Source organism: Halichoerus grypus, chromosome X (assembly GCF_964656455.1).
Source record: "Halichoerus grypus chromosome X, mHalGry1.hap1.1, whole genome shotgun sequence".
Lineage (NCBI taxonomy): Eukaryota > Metazoa > Chordata > Mammalia > Carnivora > Phocidae > Halichoerus > Halichoerus grypus.
In genome coordinates this window covers 2,823,869-2,850,058 of record NC_135727.1, presented here as the reverse complement: position 1 = coordinate 2,850,058, position 26,190 = coordinate 2,823,869, and the positions used below count along the sequence as shown (strand labels likewise).

General features: G+C 46.9%; 1 protein-coding gene across 1 annotated transcript in view; it reads left to right on the top strand.

Annotated features, from left to right (window-relative positions):
- The window catches only part of NSDHL (NAD(P) dependent 3-beta-hydroxysteroid dehydrogenase NSDHL), a 29,992-nt gene extending 13,537 nt beyond the window's left edge, over positions 1 to 16,455 (top strand). Inside the window, exons 5-9 of the mRNA XM_078064706.1 lie at positions 7,818 to 7,964; positions 11,276 to 11,404; positions 13,124 to 13,266; positions 14,290 to 14,392; positions 15,458 to 16,455. Of these exons, the coding sequence (XP_077920832.1) occupies positions 7,818 to 7,964; positions 11,276 to 11,404; positions 13,124 to 13,266; positions 14,290 to 14,392; positions 15,458 to 15,790 (855 nt within the window). The 3' untranslated portion in view covers positions 15,791 to 16,455. The remainder of the gene's footprint in view (positions 1 to 7,817; positions 7,965 to 11,275; positions 11,405 to 13,123; positions 13,267 to 14,289; positions 14,393 to 15,457) is intronic.
- The last annotated feature ends 9,735 nt before the right edge of the window (positions 16,456 to 26,190 follow it).

Genomic DNA, 26,190 nt, shown 5'->3' with positions numbered 1-26,190 from the left:
CTGCCATGGTAGTGTGAAAGCCGCCGTGGTCCAGACATAAATGAATGGGTGTGGCCGTGTGCCAATAAAACTTTATTTACAAACAAAGTTGTCCACGGGCTATAGTGTGCCTACTACTGTTCCAGAGTAGTCAGTTGACCTTGGAATGACATGGGTCAGGGGCATGGACCCCCCATACAGCTGAAAATCTGTGTACAACTTTTGACTCCCCAAAAAGTCCCCAATAGCCTACTGTTGACCAGAAACCTTACTGATAACATAAACAGTCAATTAACACACGTTTTGTATGTTGTATGTATTATATGCTATATTCTTACAATAAAGTAAACTACAGAAAAGAAAATGTTATTAAGAAAACCATAAGGAATGGAATTTAAACAAAAACTTGAAAAAGAAAACCATAAGGAAGAGAAAATACATTCATGGTACTGTACTGTATTTATGTAAAAACCACATATAAGTGGACCCGTGCAGTTTAAACCCATGTTGCTCAAGGGTCACCTGTGCAATTGCTGGGTTTCAGGGGTTTTTTTCCTTGAGATATGCTTCACATTCTGTAAATTTAACATTTTTAAAATATACAATTCAGTGGTTGTTAGTACATTCACAAAGTTGTGTGACCATCACCTCTGTCTCATTCCAGAACATTTTTGTCATCCCAGAAGAAAACCCTAGGCCCATTAGCAGTTGTTCCCCTTTTCCTCTACTACCCTCCCAGCCATTGGCCACCACTCATCTCCTGTCTCTCTGGATGTGCCTATCTAAGTGGAATCATGCTGTGACTGGCTTCTTTCACTGAGCTGACGTCATGTTTGCAAGCTTTACCTGTGTCATAAGGGTAGTAACATTTTGAATTTTATTAGATGTTGCCAGATTGCTCAACAAAGCTGCTCTGTCAATTTTCCATTCACACCGACGGCGTGGTTCGGATCGCCGCTGTTGTACGTCTTTGTTAGACTTTTTGGTATCGCCATTCGGAAGGTTGTGGAATGGTACCTTGGTGAGGCTTACAGTCATGTGCCCTCCATCTTCAGGATGCCAGGCTCTGTGCTCTTTGTTGATCCTCTGTGAAGTTGCCGGGTGGTGACCTTTGTCCATTGTGTTTGGCTTACCTTGGTTTTCTTACGGCTCTGTGATTCCTTTCTGTCTGGAATGCTGTATCACAGATAGCTTCCCTCAGCCCGTCAGTGGGTTCTCATTCTCAGCTTTGGCATCATTTGCTATAGTTTTGTTACTTTGAATTTTAAGGACACGGCTTCCCACACTGCCCACGCAGGCTGTTTTCTCTCCCACGCTGCCCACGCCTCTGAGCCTGGAGATGGGGTAGGAGTCTTCCTTGTCCGTCATTGCCACTTCCTCCCTGCCCGAAGATCCCTCTGGCTCTGCGGGTCATGCTGGCCGACTGTGCCCTTCCTCGTGACAGTCCTCCACAGGCACCTGCTCCCTTTCCTACCTTTCCCAGGTGGCTCCATCTCATTTCTTAGTGATTTTAGTTCCTGGCCGAGGTCAGCCTTGTCCTAATTGCCGATGAGTTCAGTATTGACACACATGACCCTGCCACTACCCTTGCCTCCTCTCATTCACTCCTCTTGGCCTCCAGGCCTCGTGTCACCGGTAAATGTGTCCTCTCCGCGATCTCACTTGCAGGCCCTCCACTCTGAGCGCCACCTCCTGTCTTTCTAGTTCGGGCCCTCTAATACCTGCACTGTACCAATTCTGAAACCGCACCCAGACATCTGGCTCTTTGCCACGGCCCCTCACCCCGTTTGTGTCCTCACTGCCTTTGAGTCCATGACTGACTTGCTCTCTTGCATAACACTTATCCCCCTTGCCTCTTTCTTCTTGTCTCTATCAGTCCAGGTTCTCCAGAGAAACAACCAGTAGGGTGTGTGTGTATGTAGACGGAGAGGAAGAGGGAAAGAGAGAGGGGGATAGAATGAGATTTAATGAAAGAAATTGGCTCGTGTGATTGTGGGGCTGGCAAGACTGAAGTTTGCAGGGCAGACCAGCAGGCTGGAGACTCAGGCAAGAGGTGATGCTGCATTCCTAAGGCAGAATTTCTTCTTCCAGAAACCTCACGGTTTCCTCTTAAGGCCTTTTGAGTGATTAGATGAAGCCCACCCAGAGTACGGAGGATAATCTCCTGTCCTTAAAGTCAACTGATTACAGAGGCTAACCACAGCTATAAGATACCTTTACAGCAGTACCTAAACCAGTGTTTGATGGAATAATGGGACTGGAGCCTCACCAAGGGACACATAAACTTCTGCATCACGTTGTACTTCCTAGGTATAACCCCAGCCCTGTTTAAATCTGATTCTTCCTCTTCCCTGGGGCCTCTGGGCAGCTGAACGGGACTGGAGAAGAAAATACAATGTTTTTGCCTCTTTCTTCATGGCCACGGCCTTCAAGCCGGGCCCGTGCTATCTCCTGGCACCGTATCCTCAGACCTGCCTGAGACCACACCTGCGTTCTGCACGTGCCTCATCCGTGCAAATGCTCCAGGTGCCACCCGGAACCCCCCTCTTCCTACTCAGTGCTTCCACTAGGGATTCTGGCCTTTTTCTCCTGCATCAGCCGTGGATCCTTCTCTACCCGGTCATAGCCAACAGCACACAGACATGTTGCAGGATCACCCATCTTAAGAAAGCAAAATGCCCTGATGGGAGAGGTCCCACTTCTCTGTGCTGTCACAGGAGAGCTCAAAGAGCCATTGGCTCTTGCCGCCTCTGATTGCTTCATTCCGTTGTCTCTTACAAGCACTCCAGCTAGGTTGTCACCAACAGCCCCTGTCACAACCACCAGGGACCTGGAGGCGACCAGATCCAGTGGCCAAGCCTAGGACACCCCACTTGCCCATTTCTCCTCCTGCCATTCTCTCTCCTTATCTCTATAATTTCTAAATGTGGCAGGCTCCAGAGCTTATTGCTTGGATCTCTTTTCTTCTCTGAGCACACTCAATGTCCAATCAAATCCCCCCTTCCCCTGGCTCACAGACGAAATATAGTCTAGGGGCTGACAAGCTCCCAGCTCGAGATCTCCAGCCTGTAGTTCTGCTAGACTCATATCTGTCCAGCTGCCTGCTGGACATCTCTGTTTGGGTACATAATAGACATTTTGGACTTGCCATATTCAAAATTCAGCTCCTAGTTCCCTGCTGCAAGTCCCCTCCCCACTACAGCAAACCTACTAAAGTCCTGTCCGTCTCAATAAATGGCCCACTCTGTCCTTCCAATTGCTTTGGCCAAAAACATTAGATTCACCCTTGATTCTTTCTCTTGTACCCTCCATCCCATTCATCAGCAGATTTTGTTGACTGCACTCTCAGAATAGATCCCCAATCCAGCAACTTCTCACTCCTTCATTTGTTACTGTGCTGGTCCAAGCCACCACCCTATTAATGCATGAATCAAATCATGATACCCCTCTGTTCAGAAGCCTCCAGTGGTCCAGTTCTGTTTAGAGCAAACGTATAGGCCCTTATCATCACTTTGAGGCCCTGCATGACCTGCCCTCACTACCTCTCTGGCCTCACCCTCTCCTGTACTCCCTCATTGCGCTGCTCCAGGCACGCTGGCCTCTTGACTACTCCTCAAACTCACCAACTGAGTTTCTGCCTCAGGATCTTTGTACTCACTGCTCTTTCTGCCGGGAATGCTCTTTGTGAACCACAGAGCTTGCTCCCTAAATTTATTTAAGTCTCTGACCAACTTATGCTAAGCAACAAGCCTCCGGATCTCCTTTATTCTACCTTAGGTTTCTGTATAACACTTGGTACTGACTGATATACTCTGTATCTGCTGGTTTCTCTGCCCACCGCCCCCGGGGAAGGTGAGCTCCATGAAGGCAGGGATATGGTCTCTTTTGATCACTGTTGTGTCCCCTCAAAGGAGATGAGGCTCCTTAGCAAACCTCAGCTTCTCTCCAAACTGCTCCCCCAGCTCTCTATTAACTCCCATGATATTGTTGCTAGTATTTATTTACAGATTTTTTTTATTTTTTAAGATTTTATTTATTTATTTATTTGAGAGAGAGCGAGTGAGAGAAAACACGAGCTGGGTGAGCGGGGAGGGAGAAGCAGACTCCCCTCTGAGCAGGGAACCCGATGCAGGGCTGGATCCCGGGACTCCGGAATCGTGACCTGAGCCAAAGGCAGACGCTTAACCAACTGAGCCAGCCAGGTGCCCCAATTTACAGATATTTTTAAACACAAACTTAAAGCGAGACCCGCCACCATGGTGTGTTGTTCTCAGGCACCGGCAGGGAAAAGGAGAGAGGTGCACTTAACCAGGGCCAGAGTTTGCCAGACCAACTTGATAAAGACAGACATGGACAAGGCCAAGATTGCAATGATGGATCATGAAGTCCAGGCTAAGGAGGACATGAAGAGGGCAAAGGACATTTAGAAATGGGTTTGTAAGTCACAACTTAGTTTTTGTGCCATATTCCTGAATTCATTCATCAGTACTTCTTGTTTCCCATTTCTTTCTTCCAGGTTCCTTCCTCTTCGTCCTGAAGCATTTCCTTTAACACCCCTCACTGAATATCTGGGCACTAAACTTTCTGAGTCCTTGTATGCCTGAGGATGTCTTTATTTCACCATCTCTCATAAATGCTGATTTGTTGGGAGGGGGGCAGAATTTTCGGTCCATAATTATTTTTCCTGACACTCAGTCTGATCATCATTCCTTTGAGGGTCAGCTGGGTTTCCCTCTCATGCCTTTTAGGATTTTCTTTTTTATCCTGTGTGTTTTGTAGAGAATATGTCTAGGTCTGTGTTTTAGTTTTATATTTAAAACCTACGCAACACCTAGTGGACCTTTAAAATCTGAGGACTCATGCCTCTCCTCATTTCTGGAAAATTCTTCAAATATTGACTCTACCTCCATTCTCTCTTTTCTTTCTTTCTGGAAGCCTTACTGGACATACAGTAGAGTCTTTCATTATAATCTACATGTCTGTTACTTTCTCCTTCGTGTGTTCTTTCACTTTCTGTCTTTGTAATATTTTATAGATTTCCTCTGTTTTATATCCACTCATGGACAATCTAGTCTCACCTATATCCCCACCCCACCCTCAGATTATTTTGAAGCCAATCCTAGGCACCATTTTCATTTTCTCTGTAAATATTTCAGTATTTGTCTCTAAAAGATAAGGAGCCTTTTTAAAGATGTATTTATTAATTTGAGAGAGAGAGAGCACGAGCAGGGGGGAGAGGCAGAGGGAGAGGGAGAGAATCTCAAGCAGGCTCCACGCTGAGCACGGAGCCCAGGGTAGAGCTTGATCTTATGACCCCGAGATTAGACCTGAGCCAAACCCAAGAGTCTGACACTTAACCGACTGCGCCACCCAGGTGCCCCCCCACACACCTTTTTTGGTAAGACTTAAAGGAGCCGTTTTAAAAACACAATTCCATGACTACACCTAAAACATACTGACAAGTCCTTAGTTTCCAGCCTGTGTTCGAATATCCCTGAATGTCTAATAAGTATTTTGATGTAGATTTCTTCCCAAATAAGGAACCAAAAAGGTTAAGACGTTGAAGTTGATTGAACTAGTTAAGTCTCTTCTATAAGTTCCCCTTCACATTTTGTTTGTTGAATAACTGATGTTTATTTTAAACTGTATTGATTGTCCCATAGCATTTCCCATGGACTGGATTTTGCAGATTGCATCCCCATGGTTTTGTTTGCTATGTCCCTCTCTCCTCTAGTGTTTCCTGTAAGCTGGAGGACCTAGGACTGCACTGTCCAGTAAAGCAGACTTAGAATAGAAAAAGGGAATATAGATAACTCATTAATGATTTTTCTGTTGATTACATGTCGAAGTGATAATATTTTGGATAATCTTATATTAAAATACATTACAATTATTTTCATCTGTTTCTTTTTCCTTTTTGGATGTGGGTACTACTAAATTTAAAGTCACATCTGTGCCTTGTATTACTATATTTCTAATGGACTAGAAGCTGGATCTGACTCTGGTTCAGTTTTTTTCTCTGGGGCACCAATAGCAATCAGCATATCTAATGCTCATATTTTGATTTCTAGACACCATTGCCCATAAAAGGAACCAGGGCTCCCATTCAGGACTCTGAGCAGGGGTAGTCCAAGTGAGCCTGAGACATTTTCTTAGGACAAAATAAAAAAGTGCTCAGGGGCACCTGGGTGGCTCAGTCCGTTAAGCATCTGACACTTGATCTCAGCTCAGGTCTTAATCTCAGGGTTGTGATTTCAAGCCCCACATTGGGCTCCATTCTGAGCATGGAGCCTACTTTAAAAAAAAAAAGTGTTCAAAAACTAATGGGAACATGTCAAAAGGACACAGGAACCAACCTTAAGAACCCCCACTGGCCAAATTTGGGATTTTTTTAAGCCTCACAAAAGACAATAGTAGTGGATTGTAATGCATTGAATAAAATAAGAATCCATGTAAATCAGTATAAAGGGGATCGTCTACATTACAGAGGAATGCCAGCTAATAAAAGTAAAAAGAATGCTGGAATTAGGATTTTACCATTTTGCAACCAGTATGTTAATAATGGTTCCAGGCAAGAATCATCACTGAATGTTCCAGATTCAAAGAGACAGAAGAGATATAAGGACTAAATATAATATGATCTATGATTGGATCCTGGATCCAAATATAAAAATGCCTTTAAAGGACAATATTGGGACAATGGGAGAAATTTGTATATAGACAAGTTATTGGATAAGAGTGTCCTATCCTGTTACATTTCTGGTATATGATCATTGTGTAGCAGTATTTAGGAGGATGTCTTTGTTGTTAGAAGATACGTAGTAAAGAGTTTAGAGGCAAAGTGGCACATTGCCTGCGACTTACTCTCCAATGGTTTCAGAAAAAAAAAATCATATGTCTGTGTATCTACACAGAGAAAATTATGGCAAAATATTAATAATCAGTGAATCTAGGCACGTAAGTCATGATTGTCTTTCTTTTGGTAATGCTAATCTATTGATGATCATTCCTAGATCTTATTACTTAATGAACGTTTCGGAAAATGGTGACATGCTATCATTCTCTCTTTGTTTCTTAATTCAGTTCTTTGCTTGGCCATTTCCCTGTACTCATTAGTTTACAGAACGAATTCTTATTCTTCCTGGTGATCAAATTGTCCCTTCTTTGGACAGTGAGAGCCTCTTCAAGTTGACTCTTGAGTCCTTTTAACAGGACCCCAGGAGTCTTAGCTAGCTTCCTTACTTTCTGATTTGACAAGGTGTTCCTGGCTCTTCTTGTCTATTTCCTGCCCCAGATCTGCAATCAGCCATTGCTCCCGGGAGTTTTGGTTCCTTTTAGCAGTAAATTAAACAGACGTGTTTTCATTCCCTTTCAGCTTGCTGTTCTAGATCTATTTTCACAGAAAGGAATAGTCCTGTGTATTGGCTATTTGCACTGTCTTTCATGGGGCGGAACTTTTTCATATGATTCATAATTTGTATCTGTGAGCTCATTTTCCCAGGAGTTTTACCTGTATTGTCCCACCCCCCCACCCCCATGGTGCACAGTGGTACCGATACTGCCTTTGTCTGGATCCCACAGGTTTCTCATGCCCGAACCCAGTTTTTACTGGGGACCAGTCAATGCAGAGGGGCAATTGAAGGGACAACTTGGTTTCTGTCCTAGGTACATCTATATTGTTTGAATCTTTTACAATGAGATGTATTTTCATGTTAATTACAGAATTATAAAAGGGCAAGACACCTACATACCACAGATTAGAGTGTGGGAATGTGAGGAGGCTGTTTACTTGTCTAAAGCGGGAGTGATTTTTTTTTTGTCTTTGTTTGCTTTTCCAGGATCTGTACCCAGCTCTGAAAGGTGTAAGCACAGTTTTCCACTGTGCATCACCCCCACCATCCAGTAACAACAAGGAACTCTTTTATAGAGTGAATTACATTGGCACCAAGAATGTCATTGAAACTTGCAAAGAGGCTGGAGTTCAGGTAAGGGGAAAGCTGGAGTGAGTGCTGTCGGGAGCATGTCATGGCCCTTTCTAAGTGTGCGGGAGCCAGGATTTTTCTCGTTCTCTTCCTGGGCCTAGCCAGGCTTGCTTCCTAAAGTGTTGTGAAGATCCTAGAAACTGAGTCCTATTTGCTGCTGGGCCAATTTGAGCTGCATCGCAATAGACCATTTGAGGACCCTAAGGCTTATTAGTCTTTGGTTAAAGAGCCATAAAATGTCGATATTGCTTATATTTTTTTATTGTGGTTAAATAAATGTCATACAGTTTACCATTTTAACCATTTTTTTAAAGATTTTATTTATTTATGACAGAGAGAGAGCAGGAGAGCACAGGCAGGGGGAGCGGGAGAGGGAGAGGGAGAAGCAGGCTCCCCGCTGAGCAGGGAGCCCGATGCGGGGCTTGATCCCAGGACCCTGGGATCATGACCTGAGCTGAAGGCAGTTGATTAATGACTGAGCCACCCAGGCACCCTTAACCGTTTTTTAATTTACAGTTCAGTGGCATCGAGTACATTCACGTTGCTGTGCAAACATCCCCACCGTCCATCTCCTGAACTTTCATCTTCCCAGACTGAAACTCTATCCCCATTAAGCACCAGCTCCCCACCCCCTCCTCTCCAAGCCCTTGGCACCCACCATCCTACATTCTGTTTCCATGAATCTAGAGACGTCAAAGAAGTGGACTTATACGGTATCTGTACTTTTATGTCTAACTTCTTTCACTCCGCTTCATGTCTTCTAGGTTCATCCATGTTGTAGCATGTGTCTGAATTTCCTTCTTTTTTACCACTGAATAACATTTCATCCTGTGGATAGACCATATTTTGTTTAGCCATTCATCCGTCAGTGGACACTTGGGTTGTTTCCACTTTTGAAAAAGTATTGTGAATCATGCTGTTAGGAACATAGGTATATAAATATCTGCTCCAGTCTCTGCTTTCAGTTCTTTTGGGTAAATACCCAGAAATGGAATTCCTGGATCATACAGTAATCCTATGTTTAACCTTTCGAGGAACTGCCATACTATTTTCCAGACCTTGCCTCTATTTTCAGACTATTTACTTTTCACCAGTGGAAACCTGTTATAGCTCAGACCTGAGGGGATATAAATTTCCACATGTGCTTTGTCATAAATGCTGCTTCTCAGGATCACCCTTATGGGGCACCCGGCATCATCAGCTGGCCCAGCAAGAACAAGTGGGGAAGGAGCTCTTCAGGGCTCAGTGCCCTAGAAAGGATGGATCATGGTCAAAACCACCCCTTGTGCTTTGCAAATGACAAGACACTTTGCCCTGCAGTTGTCACCTGATTTGCTCCTCGATAGGTAACCAGGAACTCCTAATGTCACTTAACAGGTGAGGAAACAGATTTGGAAGGCTAAGAGATGTCTCTTTGCTAGTAAATGAAAGAGGTGGGACTCAAATCAGACACTCTGATGCCAAATCCCAGACTCCTTAGTCTATACCATGCTTGTATACCTAGAGCTCAGTGAATTTCACTGCTGCTGTTTTTTAAATGGAATAACCTAGTTATCCAGAAAAGATTCAAGAATGACATAGCACCCATATAATCATCACAGTGTTTAAGTAACATTACCTTTTAGAGTTGAAGTTCTGTGTGTATCCATTCTCCATGCCATTGCTGTCCTTCCCCACCACCCCACGGGGAACCAGTGTTCTGAATTTGGGTTTATCATTGCTATATGCTCCATGTACAGCCAATATAAGTTATCAGTTTGCATGTTAAAAACTTTATAGAAACGATATATTCAATATATCTTCCCGCAACTTGCTTTTTTTCCCCCTAACGTTATGTTTTTGAGATTTATCCATCTCGTGCTCCCTCTATCCGTCCCTCCCTCTCTCTCTTGAATAAAAAAAAAAGAAAAGAAAATGGCTTTTCATGTTGTATTTAGGAAACATTTCATAACAGTGAAATCAAAAGATTGTTTAATGTGGGGTTTTTCCCCAAAGGTTCAAAGTGTTACTGTGCACATTTAAATCTTTAATCCACCAGGACTTTATGTTTGTATATGGTCTGAGGTAGCAATTGAATTTTTGTTGTTCAGTACCATTTATTCTGTGATCCATCCTTTCCCCTCTGTTCAGTGGCCCACCCAGCACATGTCAGGTGTTGGTGCTTTGCACGGGTCTGTTGCCAGCTCTCTCTTCCGCTCCAGCGGCCTCGGCCTGTGCCCGTGCCACTGTGCTCTGCCTTCACTAAGCAAGCTGTAGGATGAATCTCAGTAACTGCTAGGACAAGTCACCCCCGAACCATGTTCTTCAGAATCTGCTTGGCTATTCTTAGCCCTTTGCTTATCCATCTAAATCTTAGAATCAGCTTGTCGAGTTCCTGTTGGAATTGTTGCTGTAATTGCATCAAATTTAAAAGCAATTTGGGAGAGCGTGGATACCTTGCCAATACTGTCTTTTTATCCATAGGCACATAATCTCTTTCTCTCTCTTTCAATACTTTCACCCTTTACTTTAGAAAGGTTTTGCACATCTTGTTGTTTATCCCTATGTACCTAGTTTTTGGCTATTGAAATAATATCTTTCGTATTACATTTTTAATTGCTAATGCATAGAAACACAGTTGGTTTTTGTATGTTGATTTCGTACTCACCAGTTCCGCTGAACTCTAACTGTAAAATTTTCTGTATGTTCATAGTGTTTTCTATGTAGACTTTTCCAACATCTGTGAATGGTGATAGTTTTGTTTCTTCTTTTCAAAGTATCCCAGTACAATGTTGAATAAAACTGGTAAAGCTGTGATTCGAGCTAATGGTGTTCAGTGTTGGATGTGCTGCCCTTAACCAGAGGGCTAGAAGCTGGGACCCTTGTAAGAAAGCATTTCCTTTCAAATAGCATTTCTCAAGTGGGCGTGTACATGTGCTGACATGGCAGGGTTGGTCTCAGAATCACGGCACATCTCTTTCAGAGTTCGTGGGCTATCCTTCTCCCTTGGGGAATCATTCCCATACTTAGATACCACAAATAATGGAAGTCCGTTCCATCTCTCAGTAGTGATAGGAGAGAAAAAAGGTGAAATCCTCTGTTTTAGAATGTAATAGAATGTGTCTCGAATCCACGTAGCTACAGAAGATGGTGATCTTTGAATTATTTTAAGAAGGCCTGAAAAGCAAAGCATTGCAATAAATCATTTACAGGGTGGCTTGCATGAGGGTTGCGAACAGGTGCCATTTGATTTTCTTTCATGTATGACCATCAGCTTGTTTAAGTAATGATTATTTCTTACTTGTATTTTTTAATCTTCCTTTCTCCTCTGCCAGAAACTCATTTTAACCAGCAGTGCCAGTGTCATCTTTGAGGGCGTCAACATCAAGAATGGAACCGAAGACCTGCCTTATGCTGTGAAACCCATTGACTATTACACGGAGACAAAAATCTTACAGGAGAGGGTATGTACCTGAGAACTGGTTGAGTGACAAGCAAGTTCCATGAACATCTGGATGGTTTAGATTTTTAAGAAAAATACTTATGAAGTTAGTGTTCTCAGGCCTGCATACCTAACTTGGGAAGTAAAATTTGTGGCTGAAATTCAATTTAAAAATAATGACAATAGCTTAATGTGACCATACACTGCTCAGAGTACTGTACAGGAACTACCTCGTTTAAACTTCACAAGGACCCCATAAGGTGGATACTATTGTCATCATCAGGTTATAGATGAGGACAGTTGATGCACAGAGATTCAGTTTCGTCTTGAGGTCATGCAAGTAGTAGGTGGCTGAACCCACACAGTTTAGCTCCAGAGCCTGCACTCAACCGCTAGGCCGTGCAAGGTTCCTCGGTTGCCATAGAAATCAGAGGCAATTGATGATGATCCCAAGCACACAGGCAGAACTTGGGCTTGACACACAAGTGTTTTCATTTGAACACGCCTTCCTAGTGGCACTCTTGCCCCCCTCCCTTATGTAAATTAAACGATGAAAGGATCTTGCTTTATTTTAAGGAAAAGTACTTGGTAAGGTACTGGTTTCCACCTGGTTTTAACAGCAATCCGCGTTGAGTAACGAGCACTGAGCCTTTGGACTCCAGGGCTCCAGGGACCCTGACAGCGGCTAGCTCCAGACTAATGTCCAAGGAGAATATTACCATAAGGACAGACTCGCTTGAAGGCCGTGGATGCTCGTTGACCGCGGACAGCTTGCCTTAGCTGGGGAAGCCGCGAGCACCTCTCCCAGGTGTTTGCAGCTTGTCCCACCCACTGAGGTTGCATTTCGTAGCCAGCACATACCGAGCTAGAGCTTAGGGCTGAATTGGCGTGAATTCCACTGAGCTGCCTCCCATCCGTTTGCTATCACTCCAGGTCAGAAAGTTCCAGGAGAACTCGTCTGCAAGAAGACACAAAGGCCTACCCAATCCAGGGGTGGAAGCCTGGCCTTTTGTAAGCTGGAGTCCTGTCTCCAGGTTCTGCCACCCTGCTCCCTGGAGCACAGAGAGCTTCACAGAGCTGCCACCTGCTAGGACTTAACCCAGGAAGCACTGAGGCTTTTGCTGGGCCCTGTGTACTCTCATCCAAGGCACTGAGACTCCCACCTCCTGTGCTCAGGAGGTGCAAGTGACAGCCATGGCTCAGACACAGAACACATCTGAAGACTTGACCTGTTTCTCCCAGACCCTTTACCTTCTCAGTCCCTTCTTCCTGGCCCACTTGGGTTCATCAGAGTCCCTTCCTAGGAGGTGGTACTCAGAACTGAGAACAGCTCAGGACTGGTGGAAACAAGCCTGTGGAACTTAAGGCAGGAGAGGCAGGAGACTCATGACTGACTCATTACCTGGAACCCTCAGATCTTCCCCTGGCTGCATTTGTGCAGTTCAGTCTTGGAACCCAAACCCAGGCCTTTCTCTTTGATCATATTGTTGTTGTTGTTGTTGTAAGTAGGCTCCGTGCCCAATGTGGGGCTTGAACTTACAACCTTGAGATCGAGAGTCACATGCTCCACCGACTGAGCCAGCCAGGGGCCCCTGATCATACTGTATCTCCTGTGTTTTCAAATTTGGGTGGTATGGGTGGATGGGATAGAGAAGTAGCCCCAAATTATACCAGAGCAGAAGTCAGCCTCTGTGTCCCCCGTAAGTGGTGCCGCTGACATGCCCCTTCTGCTCTTTTACAGACAGTCCTGGGTGCCAATGATCCTGAGGGGAATTTCTTAACCATGGCCATTCGCCCTCATGGCATTTTCGGCCCAAGGGACCCCCAGTTGGTCCCCATCCTCATCGAGGCAGCCAGGAAAGGCAAGATGAAGTTCGTGATTGGGTAAGTTGGCCCACAGTTGGTCTTCTCCCTGACCCCTCACAAGCATCAGTCTTGCTTGGTTAGCTCTTTTATAATGCCGCCTTCTCTGCTGCCCTCTGTGTTGGTTTCCTGGGGCTGCCCCAACAAATGACCACAAACCGAGGGGCTTAAAACAACAGAGATTAATTCTTTCTCAGTTCTGGAGGCGAGAAGTCTGGAATCAAGGTGTTGGCAGCGGGGGTTTCTTCTGGAAACTGAGGGAGAATCTGTTCCAGGCCTTTCTCCCAGCTTCTGGTGGTGGCCAGCAGTCTTTGGTGTTCCTTAGCTTGTAGACAAGTCACTCTAATCTCTGCCTCCACCCTCACGTGAGCGTCTTTTCTGTGTATCTACATCCAAATTTCCCTCTTATAAAGATACCAGCCATTGGATTTAGGGCCTACTCCACCCCAGTATGACCTCATCTTAGCTTGATTACATCTTCAAAGACCCTATTTCCAAATGAGGTTACATCCAAAAGTTCCAGGGAGACATGAATTTGGGTAGGACACTGTTCAACTTAGTATACCATCACGTAGCCTGGGAAAATATTTGTGTCCCTTTTTGAAAATTGAGGAAACAGGCTTGGGGAGGCGGGAGACTGGCACAGGGTCAAGGGCCAGGCCTTGGATCTAGGAAGGCTGGTAGAGGTGTTCACATTCCTTCTCAAAGAAAATGCAGGTGGCGAGGCCTTTGTGGGTGGTGACAGCACGTGGCTGTTTCCCCAGTACACCTTTGCTTCCTTCCTTTTTTTTTTTTCCATTGCCACCTTGCCTCCCTGCTGCCCTGTCTTCTTGCTTTGAGGGATTAGAAAGAGATGGTAGAAAGGTGTAGAGGCCAAAGCAAGCCCTTAGCCCTGAGTGTGGGCCATGCCAGGATGGGGCAGGCAGGGCACTGGGCTTTCAGACTCCTTGCTCGGCCCTTACATGTCCCACTGCCTCTGAGGGCCCCAGGTATCCTGGCCCCTTAGCATCTTTAACAGTGGAACCATGCCCCGTACGCCCACAGAAACGGGGAGAACTTGGTGGACTTCACCTTTGTGGAGAACGTGGTGCATGGACACATCCTGGCTGCAGAGCACCTCTCCCAAGACGCGGCCGTGAGTGGGAAGGTAAGGCAGCCCCTCCTCCTGCCCCATGCACGTCTGCCCGTCTTCGGGCTGCATGTCCCTGTGCTTGGATTCATTGGCAAATTGCCTTCATGATCCTGGGTCCTGGCTGATCTGCTTTAGGATCCCATTGGTCCGAGGTTGATCCCCTGTGGTAGGGAGTGTGGTGACATTGCAGTGCCACATCCCTCGGGACAGCCCAAATCCAGAGCCCATGAGCTGGGATTGACCAAGCATTCAGGATCTGGTTCTCCATGTAACGGGACCTGGATACCCACTGTGGACGTGACTGCTCCCAGCAGGGTCCCATGTACATTCAGTGGGGTGCTTGCTACTCATCTTCCCTCCCAGTCATTCTGAAAGTCTCTTCATTTCTCTCCCATTGCCCACCCTTGCTCATGCCTCTCACCCTTCCGGAGGGGTGGATGTATCTCAGTCTCTTGGCATCTGGCACCTGGTGGGCAGGATGGACATGTCAGGGAGGTGAGCTCTCATGCAGAGAGGGGAGAGCACATTAGGGCCCCCTCACCCTCTCCTCCCATTCACAGGGCCCCCCTCTTCCTTGTTTCTCACTACTCCCTTTGGAACCCCCTCTTTGGATCTCATTTTTCTCCTGGACCTCTGCTGTTTTCCCACTCCTATAACATTTAGGGTGGTGGAGGTCGGGTGGGCGTATGGCTTTTGTTTTAGACCAAATACAGCACATTTGAGAAAAGGCATGTGACCTGTTGTTGCATATGAAGATAAGGAGTTTTACCATGATTAACATGATTATTAAATTAACAAACATACCTTCCTGAGTGTAATCTAAGCTTCACTTAAAAATCCTGGCCCATAGATAAAACTTACCTTTCCTGTCTATACCTTTAGTCTGCCCAAATCAAAAAAGCATCTCTCCCACTGGCTGACGTTTGCAGATTGGAGATCTTGGGTGGGCAGGCAGGCAGAGGCCACTGGCTTCCCAAAATATTGGTCCCAGGCTGAGCCAGCAGCTTATGCCTGAGCTCCAAGTTCCAAGTGTGGCCTGCCAGCTGGGGAGCATTTTCTAACTTCTTGTTCTCTCTCCAGGCATTTCACATCACCAATGACGAACCCATCCCTTTCTGGACATTCCTGTCCCGCATCCTGACAGGCCTCAACTACGAGGCCCCCAAGTACCACATCCCCTACTGGGTGGCCTACTACCTGGCCCTCCTGCTGTCCCTCCTGGTGCTGGTGGTCAGTCCTGTCATCCAGCTCCAACCCACTTTCACACCGATGCGTGTCGCACTGGCTGGCACGTTCCACTATTACAGCTGTGAGAGAGCCCAAAAGGTCCTGGGCTACCGGCCACTGGTCACCATGGATGACGCTATAGAAAGGACTGTGCGGAGTTTTTATTACCTGCGGAAGGTCAAGTGATGCAGCCCAGAGACTGGGCCCTCGCAGTGCCTTCCCCGGCTACTAACTCTCCCCTGTGGACCAACAAACTAACCTCCTTCAGGTGACTTTCTTCTGAGCTTAGGTCTCCTCCTGCCAGTTAGATGAGAGCACACCCAGCTGTTCCATGACCACAAGGGTGGAGGAAACCGGAGGCATTTCTCCCATTTGTCGGATTGAATTTGAATTTCTTAAAGCAGGCAGCTTCATATTCTACTGTTTTGTGTTCTCCTCTCCCTCTCCCCTACTCCCCCCCACTCCCACCCCTCCTCTCTCCTGGGTTACTTATCATTCCAGCATCCTCCTACATAATCAAGGAAGCTGTAGGGAAAAAAACAATCCATTTGCTAATGGATGATGGGAAACTAGATTTACTTCCATGCAAACCAGTACTAGAGTAGAAGCCACGGACTGTTCAAGGAGCCACATATTACACATATCCTAGAAGAAAAGCAGAAGTTTTAAACACATGGTGAAACTTCAAATAGATGCAGAATTTAAAGCAAAAACTTTTTAAAAGCTTAAATACTTGTTACCCCTCCCCCCATGAGTCTCTAGAGGGAAAAGACCTCTGGGTGGGCACCTCCTTCTATGGTACAGCCGCTGTGCCTGCTGCATTGTTTTTGCATAAAACATTCTTTCATGGACGTGTCTCTCTCTCTCTCTCTCTTTTTTTTTTTAAGAGTTTATCCATTTATTGGCCAGAGAACGCGTGCATGTGAGAGAGAGAGAGTACAAGCAGGGAGAGCGGCAGACAGAGGGAGAAGCAGGCTCCCCGCTGAGCAGGGAGCCTGATGCGGGACTCGATCCCAGGACCCTGGGGCCGTGACCTGAGCTGAAGGCAGACGCTTCACCGACTGAGCCACCCAAGCATCCTGACATGTCTCTCTTTATCAGCGGAGCCCCATTGTCCTTTTTAGTTACAAGGTGGTAGTGTGCCCCAGTGGCCTGCCATTTCAGCTGTGTAGCTCTTCTAACATGGGACATGGAGCTGGTTGACAGTAAGCCATTGAAAAGGTCAGAGAGAAGAGCATTCTTTATCTGCTTGGAGTTTGGGCAGAAACTCCATGAGATGATGTAGAAAGGACTGTTTCTCTGCAGCTCACACTCATAGAACCCTTCAGGCCAGTCTCCAAAAGGCAAAGCACATAGGATTCAGTGTTCTCTATTTTCTGGTGATGTTCTGCTTACAGAACCTGATTTCTTCCCAGACTAATCGAAATGTAATGTTAAAGACTTCTGTTTTCTTCTCTGCCTTTGTCCAGGGGTGGAGAGGCAGCCGGGGACACTGGAATAAAGTGAAGATATTGTACATGCCATGAGGTTTGTGTGATAGGAACATCACACCCACCTGAGGGGAGACTGCTATGTTGATGGGGCAAGGGAGCACAAGTAGAAGTAAGACAAGGTCTTTGCCCTTAAGGTACTTAGAATAGAGGAGCTCAAGATATGTTCACAAGCCCCTGTAATACCAGACAAAAAATAATGCACCTGAGACAAGGTGGTGTAAGTTCAAGGAGGGGAGACATGGCTTCCAGGCAAGACCATCAAAGAGACTTCCAACGAGGAGGTGACAGCACTGAATTGGACTTGAAGAATGAATAGTCAGTAGGTACAGGCCCGTAGGTGGCACTTCAGGCTGAAAGGTCAGGTTCAGAGTCAGTGGCTTTTTATAATCTCATTAACAGTGTGTTTGTCTTTCTTGGATTCAGTAAGTACAGGAGTGACCAGCATGGCTCGGGGTTGGGGGCGTGGAGTAGTGGGAAGTTGGGTTGGCTGAAGAGATAAGCAGGGCTGAGGATGCCAAGCCAAGAGAGCTAAACTGTCTCCTATAGGCATGGGAAACCATTGACAGTTTACGCAGTGGAGGACAAAAATCAAGAAACTTATGTCGCCACCCTGTGTGGAGCCGGGGAGATCACTTAGGAAGTGGCAAAGGTCTGGGCAATGATGCAGCCATGGAAATACAAATGAAGCTTTAGCTGAAGCACCTGGAAAGAACTCAGAGCTCGCTGCTTGATTTCCTATGAGGAGTGGGAGGGAGGAGGAGGCCAGGGCATAGGACTGATAGACTCTGCTTTCAGAGCTGCTACGAGGAGACTCATGCCTAAAAGAGTGAGGCTGACAGACCAAAGTGCCCTCAGCTTTGTCCTTTCAGCTCTCTTGGGAAAATGCTAGCAGCTGCCTCTACAAAAGATGTCCCTCATCGAACTCCAGACTGTCCAATCTATTCGTATCTTCTACTTCCTGAGGGAACCTCTTGTCTGCTCACCTGTTTTATTCACCCATTCTTTCTACATGTTTGTGGGGCACTGCCTGGGCTTCAGTGGTCAATAAAACAGGCACAGCCTGGAGCTGATATTGCAGTGGAAACACCCTCCCTACCCCAGACAGATTTTATGGCTGCTCCTTGCTCTGCCCTGCATTCCTGACTCAGACCTATGTCACCCCATCTGTTTGTAGAAAGTCTGACTGCCCAGAAAGCGTAGCCTCTGCGACCCCCTAGGAGCTCGTTAGAAATGATGGGGCCCCACCTCGGACCTTTTGAGCGGAGACTCAGTGGGCCTGCTGCTGTGTTTACAGGCCCCACCCATGGTTCCAAACCACCGAAGTGGACTCCCACCAGGTCACCAAGTCCAGCTAGAACCTTGCCTCAGCCATTGTAAGACTGAACTTGTCCCGCTCACCAGCCTAAGTCCCCAGGCCACTCCAACCCATCCCTTTTCTGATGGCTGATAACTTTGCAGCACACTTCCCTAAAATGACATCCTGGATAACCGACCTAGGCCTGCACCGCCCTCCACTACCCTCCTCCGTGGCACATCCATCTGTAGAATCAGGCTAGAGGGAAGGCAGTTGTCTGCCAGCTTGAGGACAGCTGAAAGTCCATGTTCAGTTCTTCATGTCCATTGGGGAGGTCTCTCATTTCAGTCCCTCTTCCCTCCCCATTGATACTGACCTAGTTCAGCACCAGGGTCAGGTGTACTGGAACAGCCAGGCTGATCTGTCTGCCTCCCCTGATCCAGCCTTTATGTGTCTCCAGGTTGTCCTTCCTAAAAGAGACCTAGATCTGTCCCTCCTCTGTCAAAAACACTTCAGTGGGTCCCAGCTTTCTCTTGAACACCTTCTGTGGCCAGTTTATCACAACCTGTTCTCAGCCCACCTTTCCAGCTTCTTCCACTGGACTTCACACTTGTGCGCCAGCCATACTGCTCATGACCCGTCAGACATCCCCTTACTCAGGTTGCCCTGGCTGCCTGCCATGCCCTCACCTTGTTATGTCCCCTAATACAGAATAGCCAGATCCCTTTCCCCACAAAAGTCTACTCTGATCTTCCCAATTGGAGATCATCTATTTGTTCTGGGCTCCCAGGCTGTAGCTCTCAGTCTTTGCTTTATTTAGTGTGTTCCCTCGGTGTACTTTCTCCCACCCCCACCAGGCCAGGAGCTCCTTGATGGCGGAGCCAACCAGTGTCCCCACAGAGTGGGTGCTCAAGAAATGTGGGTAACCACGTGCCTGGCTTGCAATCCTAGGGTAACAGCAGCAACAAAAGGAAAGAGCCAGTGGGACTGGTTGGAGCAGAGGTTCCAGGCCTGGCACTCGTGTGTGGAATTGGGAGGTCTGTGAACCCCAGGAATTGGACGCAGCCTTGGGGGCATCTGAGTGTGTTTTGTCGGGAGAGGGCACAGAGCTGGGATTAGCTTTTCAAAGATGACTGCGGCCCGATACAAAATTCAAGCCAGTGGGGTGGGCACCAGCAGCTGTAGGGAAGCCCGCTTTGGGGTAAGGGTCCAAGAGAGACAAGCTGAGGGTGAAGAGGCCAGAGTAGGGATCCCGGGCTTCATTAGCATCTTCATCTGCATGTGGTCATGGACCGCAGGGTGGCTGTGGCCAGCTGTTCTGTCTGTGGGCCCTTGTCTCCCCCCCCCCCCCCCCACCTAACCCCACCAGGCTAGCCTCTAAGTTCCTCTGGCTCCTCAGCTGCATTCTCGGCACATCTCACCTCGGGGTATCTCGTCCTGCTGGGCCTGCAGCCTCCTCTTTCAAATGTCATCTCCAACATCATTCACTCCTCACAGCTTCCTCCCCACGGTCTCTGTCTTCTGGCTTCCTGCAGAGCCCACCCTGCATTGCCGTCAGTCATTGGCTTAGCTGTCCAGATCTCCAACAAGCCACTACATTCCTCAAGGGCCAGGGGCTTTTGATTTGTTTCTCTGCCCAGTAAGTGTGACCAGACTGAAAGGGCATTAAGAGGACAAAGCTACTAACACCCACATTGACCAACTGGGGGAACCCCAGAGAGAAGTCATGGCCAAGGGCACTCAGGCAATTAGCAGAGCCAGGGCTAAACCACAAGCTCCCGATCCCCAAGCCAGTGCATCCCACATTACTCATCTAGATTCATGCAGCTAACACAGCAAAGGTGCTCATCTGGGAAGGGACACAGGCTCTAATCTGAGACTTTGCAACATGAAGGGCTGAAAGGGCACAAAGAAGAGTTAGGAATGGAGACAAAAAAGAGGCATGTTGAGGGCGCCTGTGTGGCTCAGATGGTTAAGCGTCTGCCTTCAGCTCAGGTCATGATCCTGGGGTCCTGGGATCGAGTCCTGCATCGGGCTCCCTGCTCAGTGGGAAGCCTGCTTCTCCCTCTGCCTCTGCCTCTCTCTCTCTCTCTGACTCTCATGAATAAATAAATAAAACTTTAAAAAAAAAAAAAGAGGCATGTTGAGAGACACTAGAACCCTTCCATCAGCAGCACGCACCTCCTTCCCCCAGCACTGCCTAGTTGTCGATTATGGAAGACTCCAGATGATAGTGGACCCAAATTAGAGCCTTCCCTTTCTCAGGTCTGTCTTTCACCCACTCAGCCCCCAGGAGGTGTGTTCACATTAGCTCCTTCAGCCCAGAAAACTTTCTTGAGTGAGATGGGTAGGAGAGAAAAGGGGGGAAGAGGGTGAAGGCCTCTTAGCCTTTCCCTGTACTGCAACTCTTATGAGACACCTCTAGTAAGTACTGAGAGACACACACACCATTGGCTTTATTCTCTGGGGGGACCATCAATTCAGAAAATATTAACTGAGCACCTGCTAAGTCCAAAGGGATGCAGAAGTGACCAAGATAGAGCACTTATCCTCAGAGAGTCCCACAGAGAAAGTAATAACCCAAGTGCTCTTTGCCTTAAGAGCAAAGGTCCACAGACTGAACTTGGGGTCAAATCCTATTTGCCTGTGCTTTGGTCAATAAAATGTTATTGGCATATAGCCACACCCATTGGTTTACATATTGTCTATGGCTACATCCATGCTACAATGGCAGAGTTGACCAGTTATGAACAGAGATCTTGTAACCCACAAAGCCTAAAATAGTTACTACCTTCCCCCTTACAGGAAAAGTTTGCCAATGTCTGCTTAAGAGTGACTGATAGGGGGCGCCTGGGTGGCTCAGTCGTTAAGCGTCTGCCTTCGGCTCAGTCATGGTCCCAGGGTCCTGGGATCAAGCCCCGCATCGGGCTCCCTGCTCCGCGGGAAGCCTCCTTCTCCCTCTCCCACTCCCCCTGCTTGTGTTCCCTCTCTCGCTGTGTCTCTCGCTGTCAAATAAATAAATAAAATCTTTTTTAAAAAACTTGAAAAAAAAAGAGTGACTGATAGGCCAACAGGCACATGAAAAGATGCTCAACATCGCTCATCATCAGAGAAATAGACATCAAAACCATAATAATATAGCACCTCACACCCATGAGGATGGCTACTTTCAAAAAATAAATGAATAAATAAAACAGGGTGAATCCAATTTGGCCAGCTTGAGAAGATAAGGAATGGCATTCCAGCTTCCAGGCCAAGGGAACCACCATGGTCTGTGACTGGAAATGGTAGGAAATGAGGTTGCAGGGGTCAGGGAGCTGGGACTTGATTGCCCTCTGCCCTCTGAAAAGTGACATGGTGGCATTTGTGTTTGGATGGTGGAAAGAGTTCGAGAAGGACCAGAGGCAAGCACCACTATAAAACCGTGGCTTGTGGCCCCTTCCTCCATCTTCAGAGTGCATCACTCCAATCTCCACTTCCATCAACACATCTCCTCCTCCAGAAGTGGACATTTTGGGGAGCAATTACTCAGTCTACCACAGTGGCTAATAAAGTACATGAGGTCTAGAAAAGCACTGCTCTGGGCTTTTCAGCAGGGCAGGAGTTTCCTGGTCTTCTAAGGTTTGCCTAGCAAAACCAGTGAAGTATGAGGTTCTATCCGAACCCAAGTACAGGGTAGTGAGATGACTAGCTAAGGCTTGGCCAGATACAGTTCTGTCTGAAGTTTGCATGGAAGGTATTAGGGCCTGGGTATAAGGCAGGCCTCCAGCTAGAAGGGGGCCAGAGGACAGGCAAGTCCCAACAGGCTCAACAGTCATGAATCTAGGGAGGGGCATCCCCTCACCAAGCTGGCAGGGAGAGGCAGGCCGCTGGGTAAAGGGCCAATGCTCCAACCTATCTCTGACAGGCCCAGGGCTTCAAGCAAACTGCTGGATCCCTGCAGCCCTGTCTGCCAAATACTATTCAGATAATTCACTGGGCTAGTTTGGCACCAACTGATGATTGCAAAACCTGTACAGAGGTCACTAATGGGATGGTGCTGGCTTAGAAGGTGCTGAGAAATGTGGGTGGATCTGCAGGGCAGGTTTACAAAGGCCTGAGAATCCAGTGGCCCAGGTGAGCAAGTGTTAGGTCTCATTTCCTGGTAGGAGAGGAAGTAGGATTTAGACATGCCTCTCTGTGCTGTATTTGGGGCTGGGATTAGTGTTGAGAGAAGTGAAGCTCAGAAACTAAGCTAAGGCCACACAAAGACCATCTAGCCATAGCCAATCATAGGGCCCCTGTTAACAGTTGATTGTCTGATTGCTCTCTTCTCCGAAGTCAGTTCTGGCCAGACCACTGAATGCTAAGAAGCTGCTTTCAGTGTGGAGGGGCCCAAGATAACCTCTGACACCTACGGCCCCTCTGGGCCAGGGGCTTCACAGGCAGTCTGCTCAGGAGCTTTAAAGGGACTCCCGTGGGACCAAGAAGCCCATTGCTAATGGCAGCGCGTGAGGGCCTCTCCTTGGAATGCCTCCTGCCCTCTTTGCCTGGCTGTCTACTACAAGTCTCTACTGGGCGGCAGCCAGGCCAGGTGAGGCTCCTGCTGGTGCCCGCCCGGGGCTTCTGCCACCGATGACACTAGCGCAAAGTTCCTGGTTCTTGTGCCTGCCTCCCTCCACACTAAGGAGTCCCCCAAGGCAGTGCGTGCTTGGGACCTCCCTGTGACCCCTGCAGTGGCACCGTGGAGCCGACCGACCTGTCCCCACCCCAGCAGGAGTGCTCCACAGAGCCCGAGAGAACCCTGCAACAGTGAGAAAACAGTAATGACCCATTTTCAAATCAGGTCACAGTCACAGGCACTGGGAATTAGGACATCAACATATCTTTTGAGGGGACGTAATGCAACCCATAACAGTGCCCATCTGATCTCTAGTGGCCAATGAGTGCTTCCTGCCTGTGAGTTTCCCCCTAATCTTTTTCCTCAGCACAGGAACCTAGGGGTGACTGAGAGAGCCAAAAGCTTCCAGAAGGAGCTGGACAGAAGATTCTAGGTGTGCTCCTATTCTCAAATTGAATTTTATCAGTTACATTAATATGGGGTCATTCAGGTGGGCCCTAAAGCAATATGATGGTGCCCTTATGAGAAGAATAGGGACGCAGACACAGGGAAGACAGTGCTCCTTGTGCTCCTCCTGAGCTTGCCGCTCTCACCCCAGTCGTGAAGAAACAGTACTCCTCAGCTTCAAAGCGCTTTGGACATACTAATTAACTCTCAGTTAATTGGATGAAATAATGTGAAGCGCTAGTGACATCACTTCCATTCTGTGCCCAGATCTAGCCACAGGCAGTCTGGTGACTGCTGGGCTGTGAGCCTCATCCTGTGGTAACATGTTATGCCTTTTACAACTGTCCCATAGAACACTGATCAGGGAGGGCCCTCTCTCCTCCTCAGCTCCATGGGCTTCAGAAAATGACCATGTGACACAAATGGCTTCTGTGATTATGTGTGTGTGTGTCTGTGTGTGTCTGTGTGTCTGTGTCTGAACTACACACCCCGGCACTGTCCCGCATAACCGAAATGCTCTTAATGGAAGTTCTAAACAAAAGCCTACGAAAACTCAGATGTATCTTCAGATATTCCACAAAATAACCCTGTGGGGCCTGTGTACCCCCTTCCTTCTAGAACCAGGAAGAATCCCCTTACCCTTTATGTTCAGGGCCCCAGTAGATGAGCAGTACTCGAGCTGGGCAGGTAGCTGCTTGCAAGGCCTGGAGACGAGCCCATTCCAAGTCAGAGTGGAGAGAGTTTCAGACCAAGGCCTGCAAGGCATGGTGGGGAGAGGCAGGGCTGGGGCTGTCCCCACCACACCAGGGTCCCCCATGGATAGATAGTGGGTATGCTGTGATATGCAGAATCATGGGAACGGGTTGATATTAACAGTCTCGTCCCAGGTATCCCTGACTCTACTCGGGCTCCCCTTTGTCCTCTGCCCAGCATCCAGGGGCTCCATGAGCCAGGCAGTCTGCTCTTGCCATCTCTCAAAGGTTGCCCATTGCCCTCACCTTCTGTGTCCCAGCAAGTAGTCTGGAACATTATCAATGGTACCTACAACAAATAAAGACAGGCCATTCCCGTTTAATTCTCTTTGAATCCTGCAGATTATTGGGGGGTGGGACCCTCCAAGTCTGGTGCTCTTATGTTTTTAAACTTTTTGGTGAAGCAAAATAGACACTAAAAAGAATATGCATGTCATACATAAGTGTACAGCTTGAACAAGCTCACAAAGAGAACATGTCTGTGTAAAAGCACCCAGCTCAAGAAATGTAGATTTATATTTTACGTAAATGGAACCACGCAGTATGTGCTCTTACATGTCTGGCTTCTCTTCCTCCAGATTGGAGATACCATGACTTGTTCTTTCTACTATCATGGGCATTGGGGTTGCTTTTGGCTATTAAAAATAGTGCTGCTATGGATATTCCTTGTGTATGCCTTTTGTTGAACATATATATGCAATTGTATTGAGTATATACCTGTTTTAGTTTGCTCGGGCTACCATGACAAAGTACCATCGACTGGGTGGCTTAAACAACAGAAATTTAGCTTCTCACAGTTCTGGAGACTAGAAGTCCAAGATCAAGATGTCAGCAGGTTCAGTTTCTTCTGTGGACTCACATGGTCTTCCCTCCATGGGTGTCTGTGCCCTAATCTCCTCTCCTTATAAAAAGTCATATTGACCTAAGGCCCACTCTGATGGCTGCATTTTTACTTGATTACCTCTGTAAAGACCCTAGCTCCAAGTACAGTCACATTGTGAGATACAGGGCAGGGGAGAAGACTTCAGTATATGAATTCTGGAGGGACACAATTCAACTCATAATAATACCTGTAACTGGGATTGCTAGGTCAGAGAACACATATATTTAGCTTTAATAGATAAGAACAAACACTCTTCCAAAGCAGTTGTACCAACTTACCCTCTCCCTGGCAATGTGTGAGTGTTCTAGTTGCCCCCATATCCTTACCAGCACTTGGTATTTTCTGTCTTTTAAATGTTAGATCTTATGCCTTTAATGTGCATTTTCCTGAGAACTACTAATACTGAGCACCTGTTTAGATCTTTTACCTGCTTTCCTATAGGCTTGCCTATCCTTTGTGTTGATTTATAGTAGTTGTTTATTTTGTTTGTTTGTTTGATGTATTCTGGGTGAGCATTCTGTTGGATTTCTGTATTGTGAAGATTTCCTCTCATATTTGGGGTGGCCTTGCGTTTCAACAGTGTGTTTTCAAGAACAGAAGTTCTTTGCTTTCATGTAGTTCAGTTTATCAAATTTTTATTTTATATTAATCACTTTTTGTGTCATGGTTAAGAAATCTTTGACCACTCTAAGTTCACAAAGATATTCTCCTGTTTTTCTTTCTTTTTTTTAGAAAGCATCTTTCTACTAACATCTTTATTTTATTTTTTAGTTTCAGAGGTAGAATTTAGTGATTCATCAGTTGCATACAGCACCCAGTATTCTTTACTTAAATCGCCCTCCTTAATGCCCATCACCCAATTACCCCATCTCCCCACCAAGCTCCCGTTTATCTTTTAAAAGCTTTGTTGTTTGGAGCACCTGGGTGGCTCAGTCGATTGAGGTTGAACGTCCAACTCTTGATCTCAGCTCAGGTTCAAGCCCCACACTGGGCTCCACACTGGGCATGGAGCCCACTTAAACAAACAAACAAACAAAATAAAAGCTTTGTGGTTTTGCCTTTCATTCACATTTAGATCTGCAGTCTGCCTGCAACTGATTTTTTGTATGATATGTGG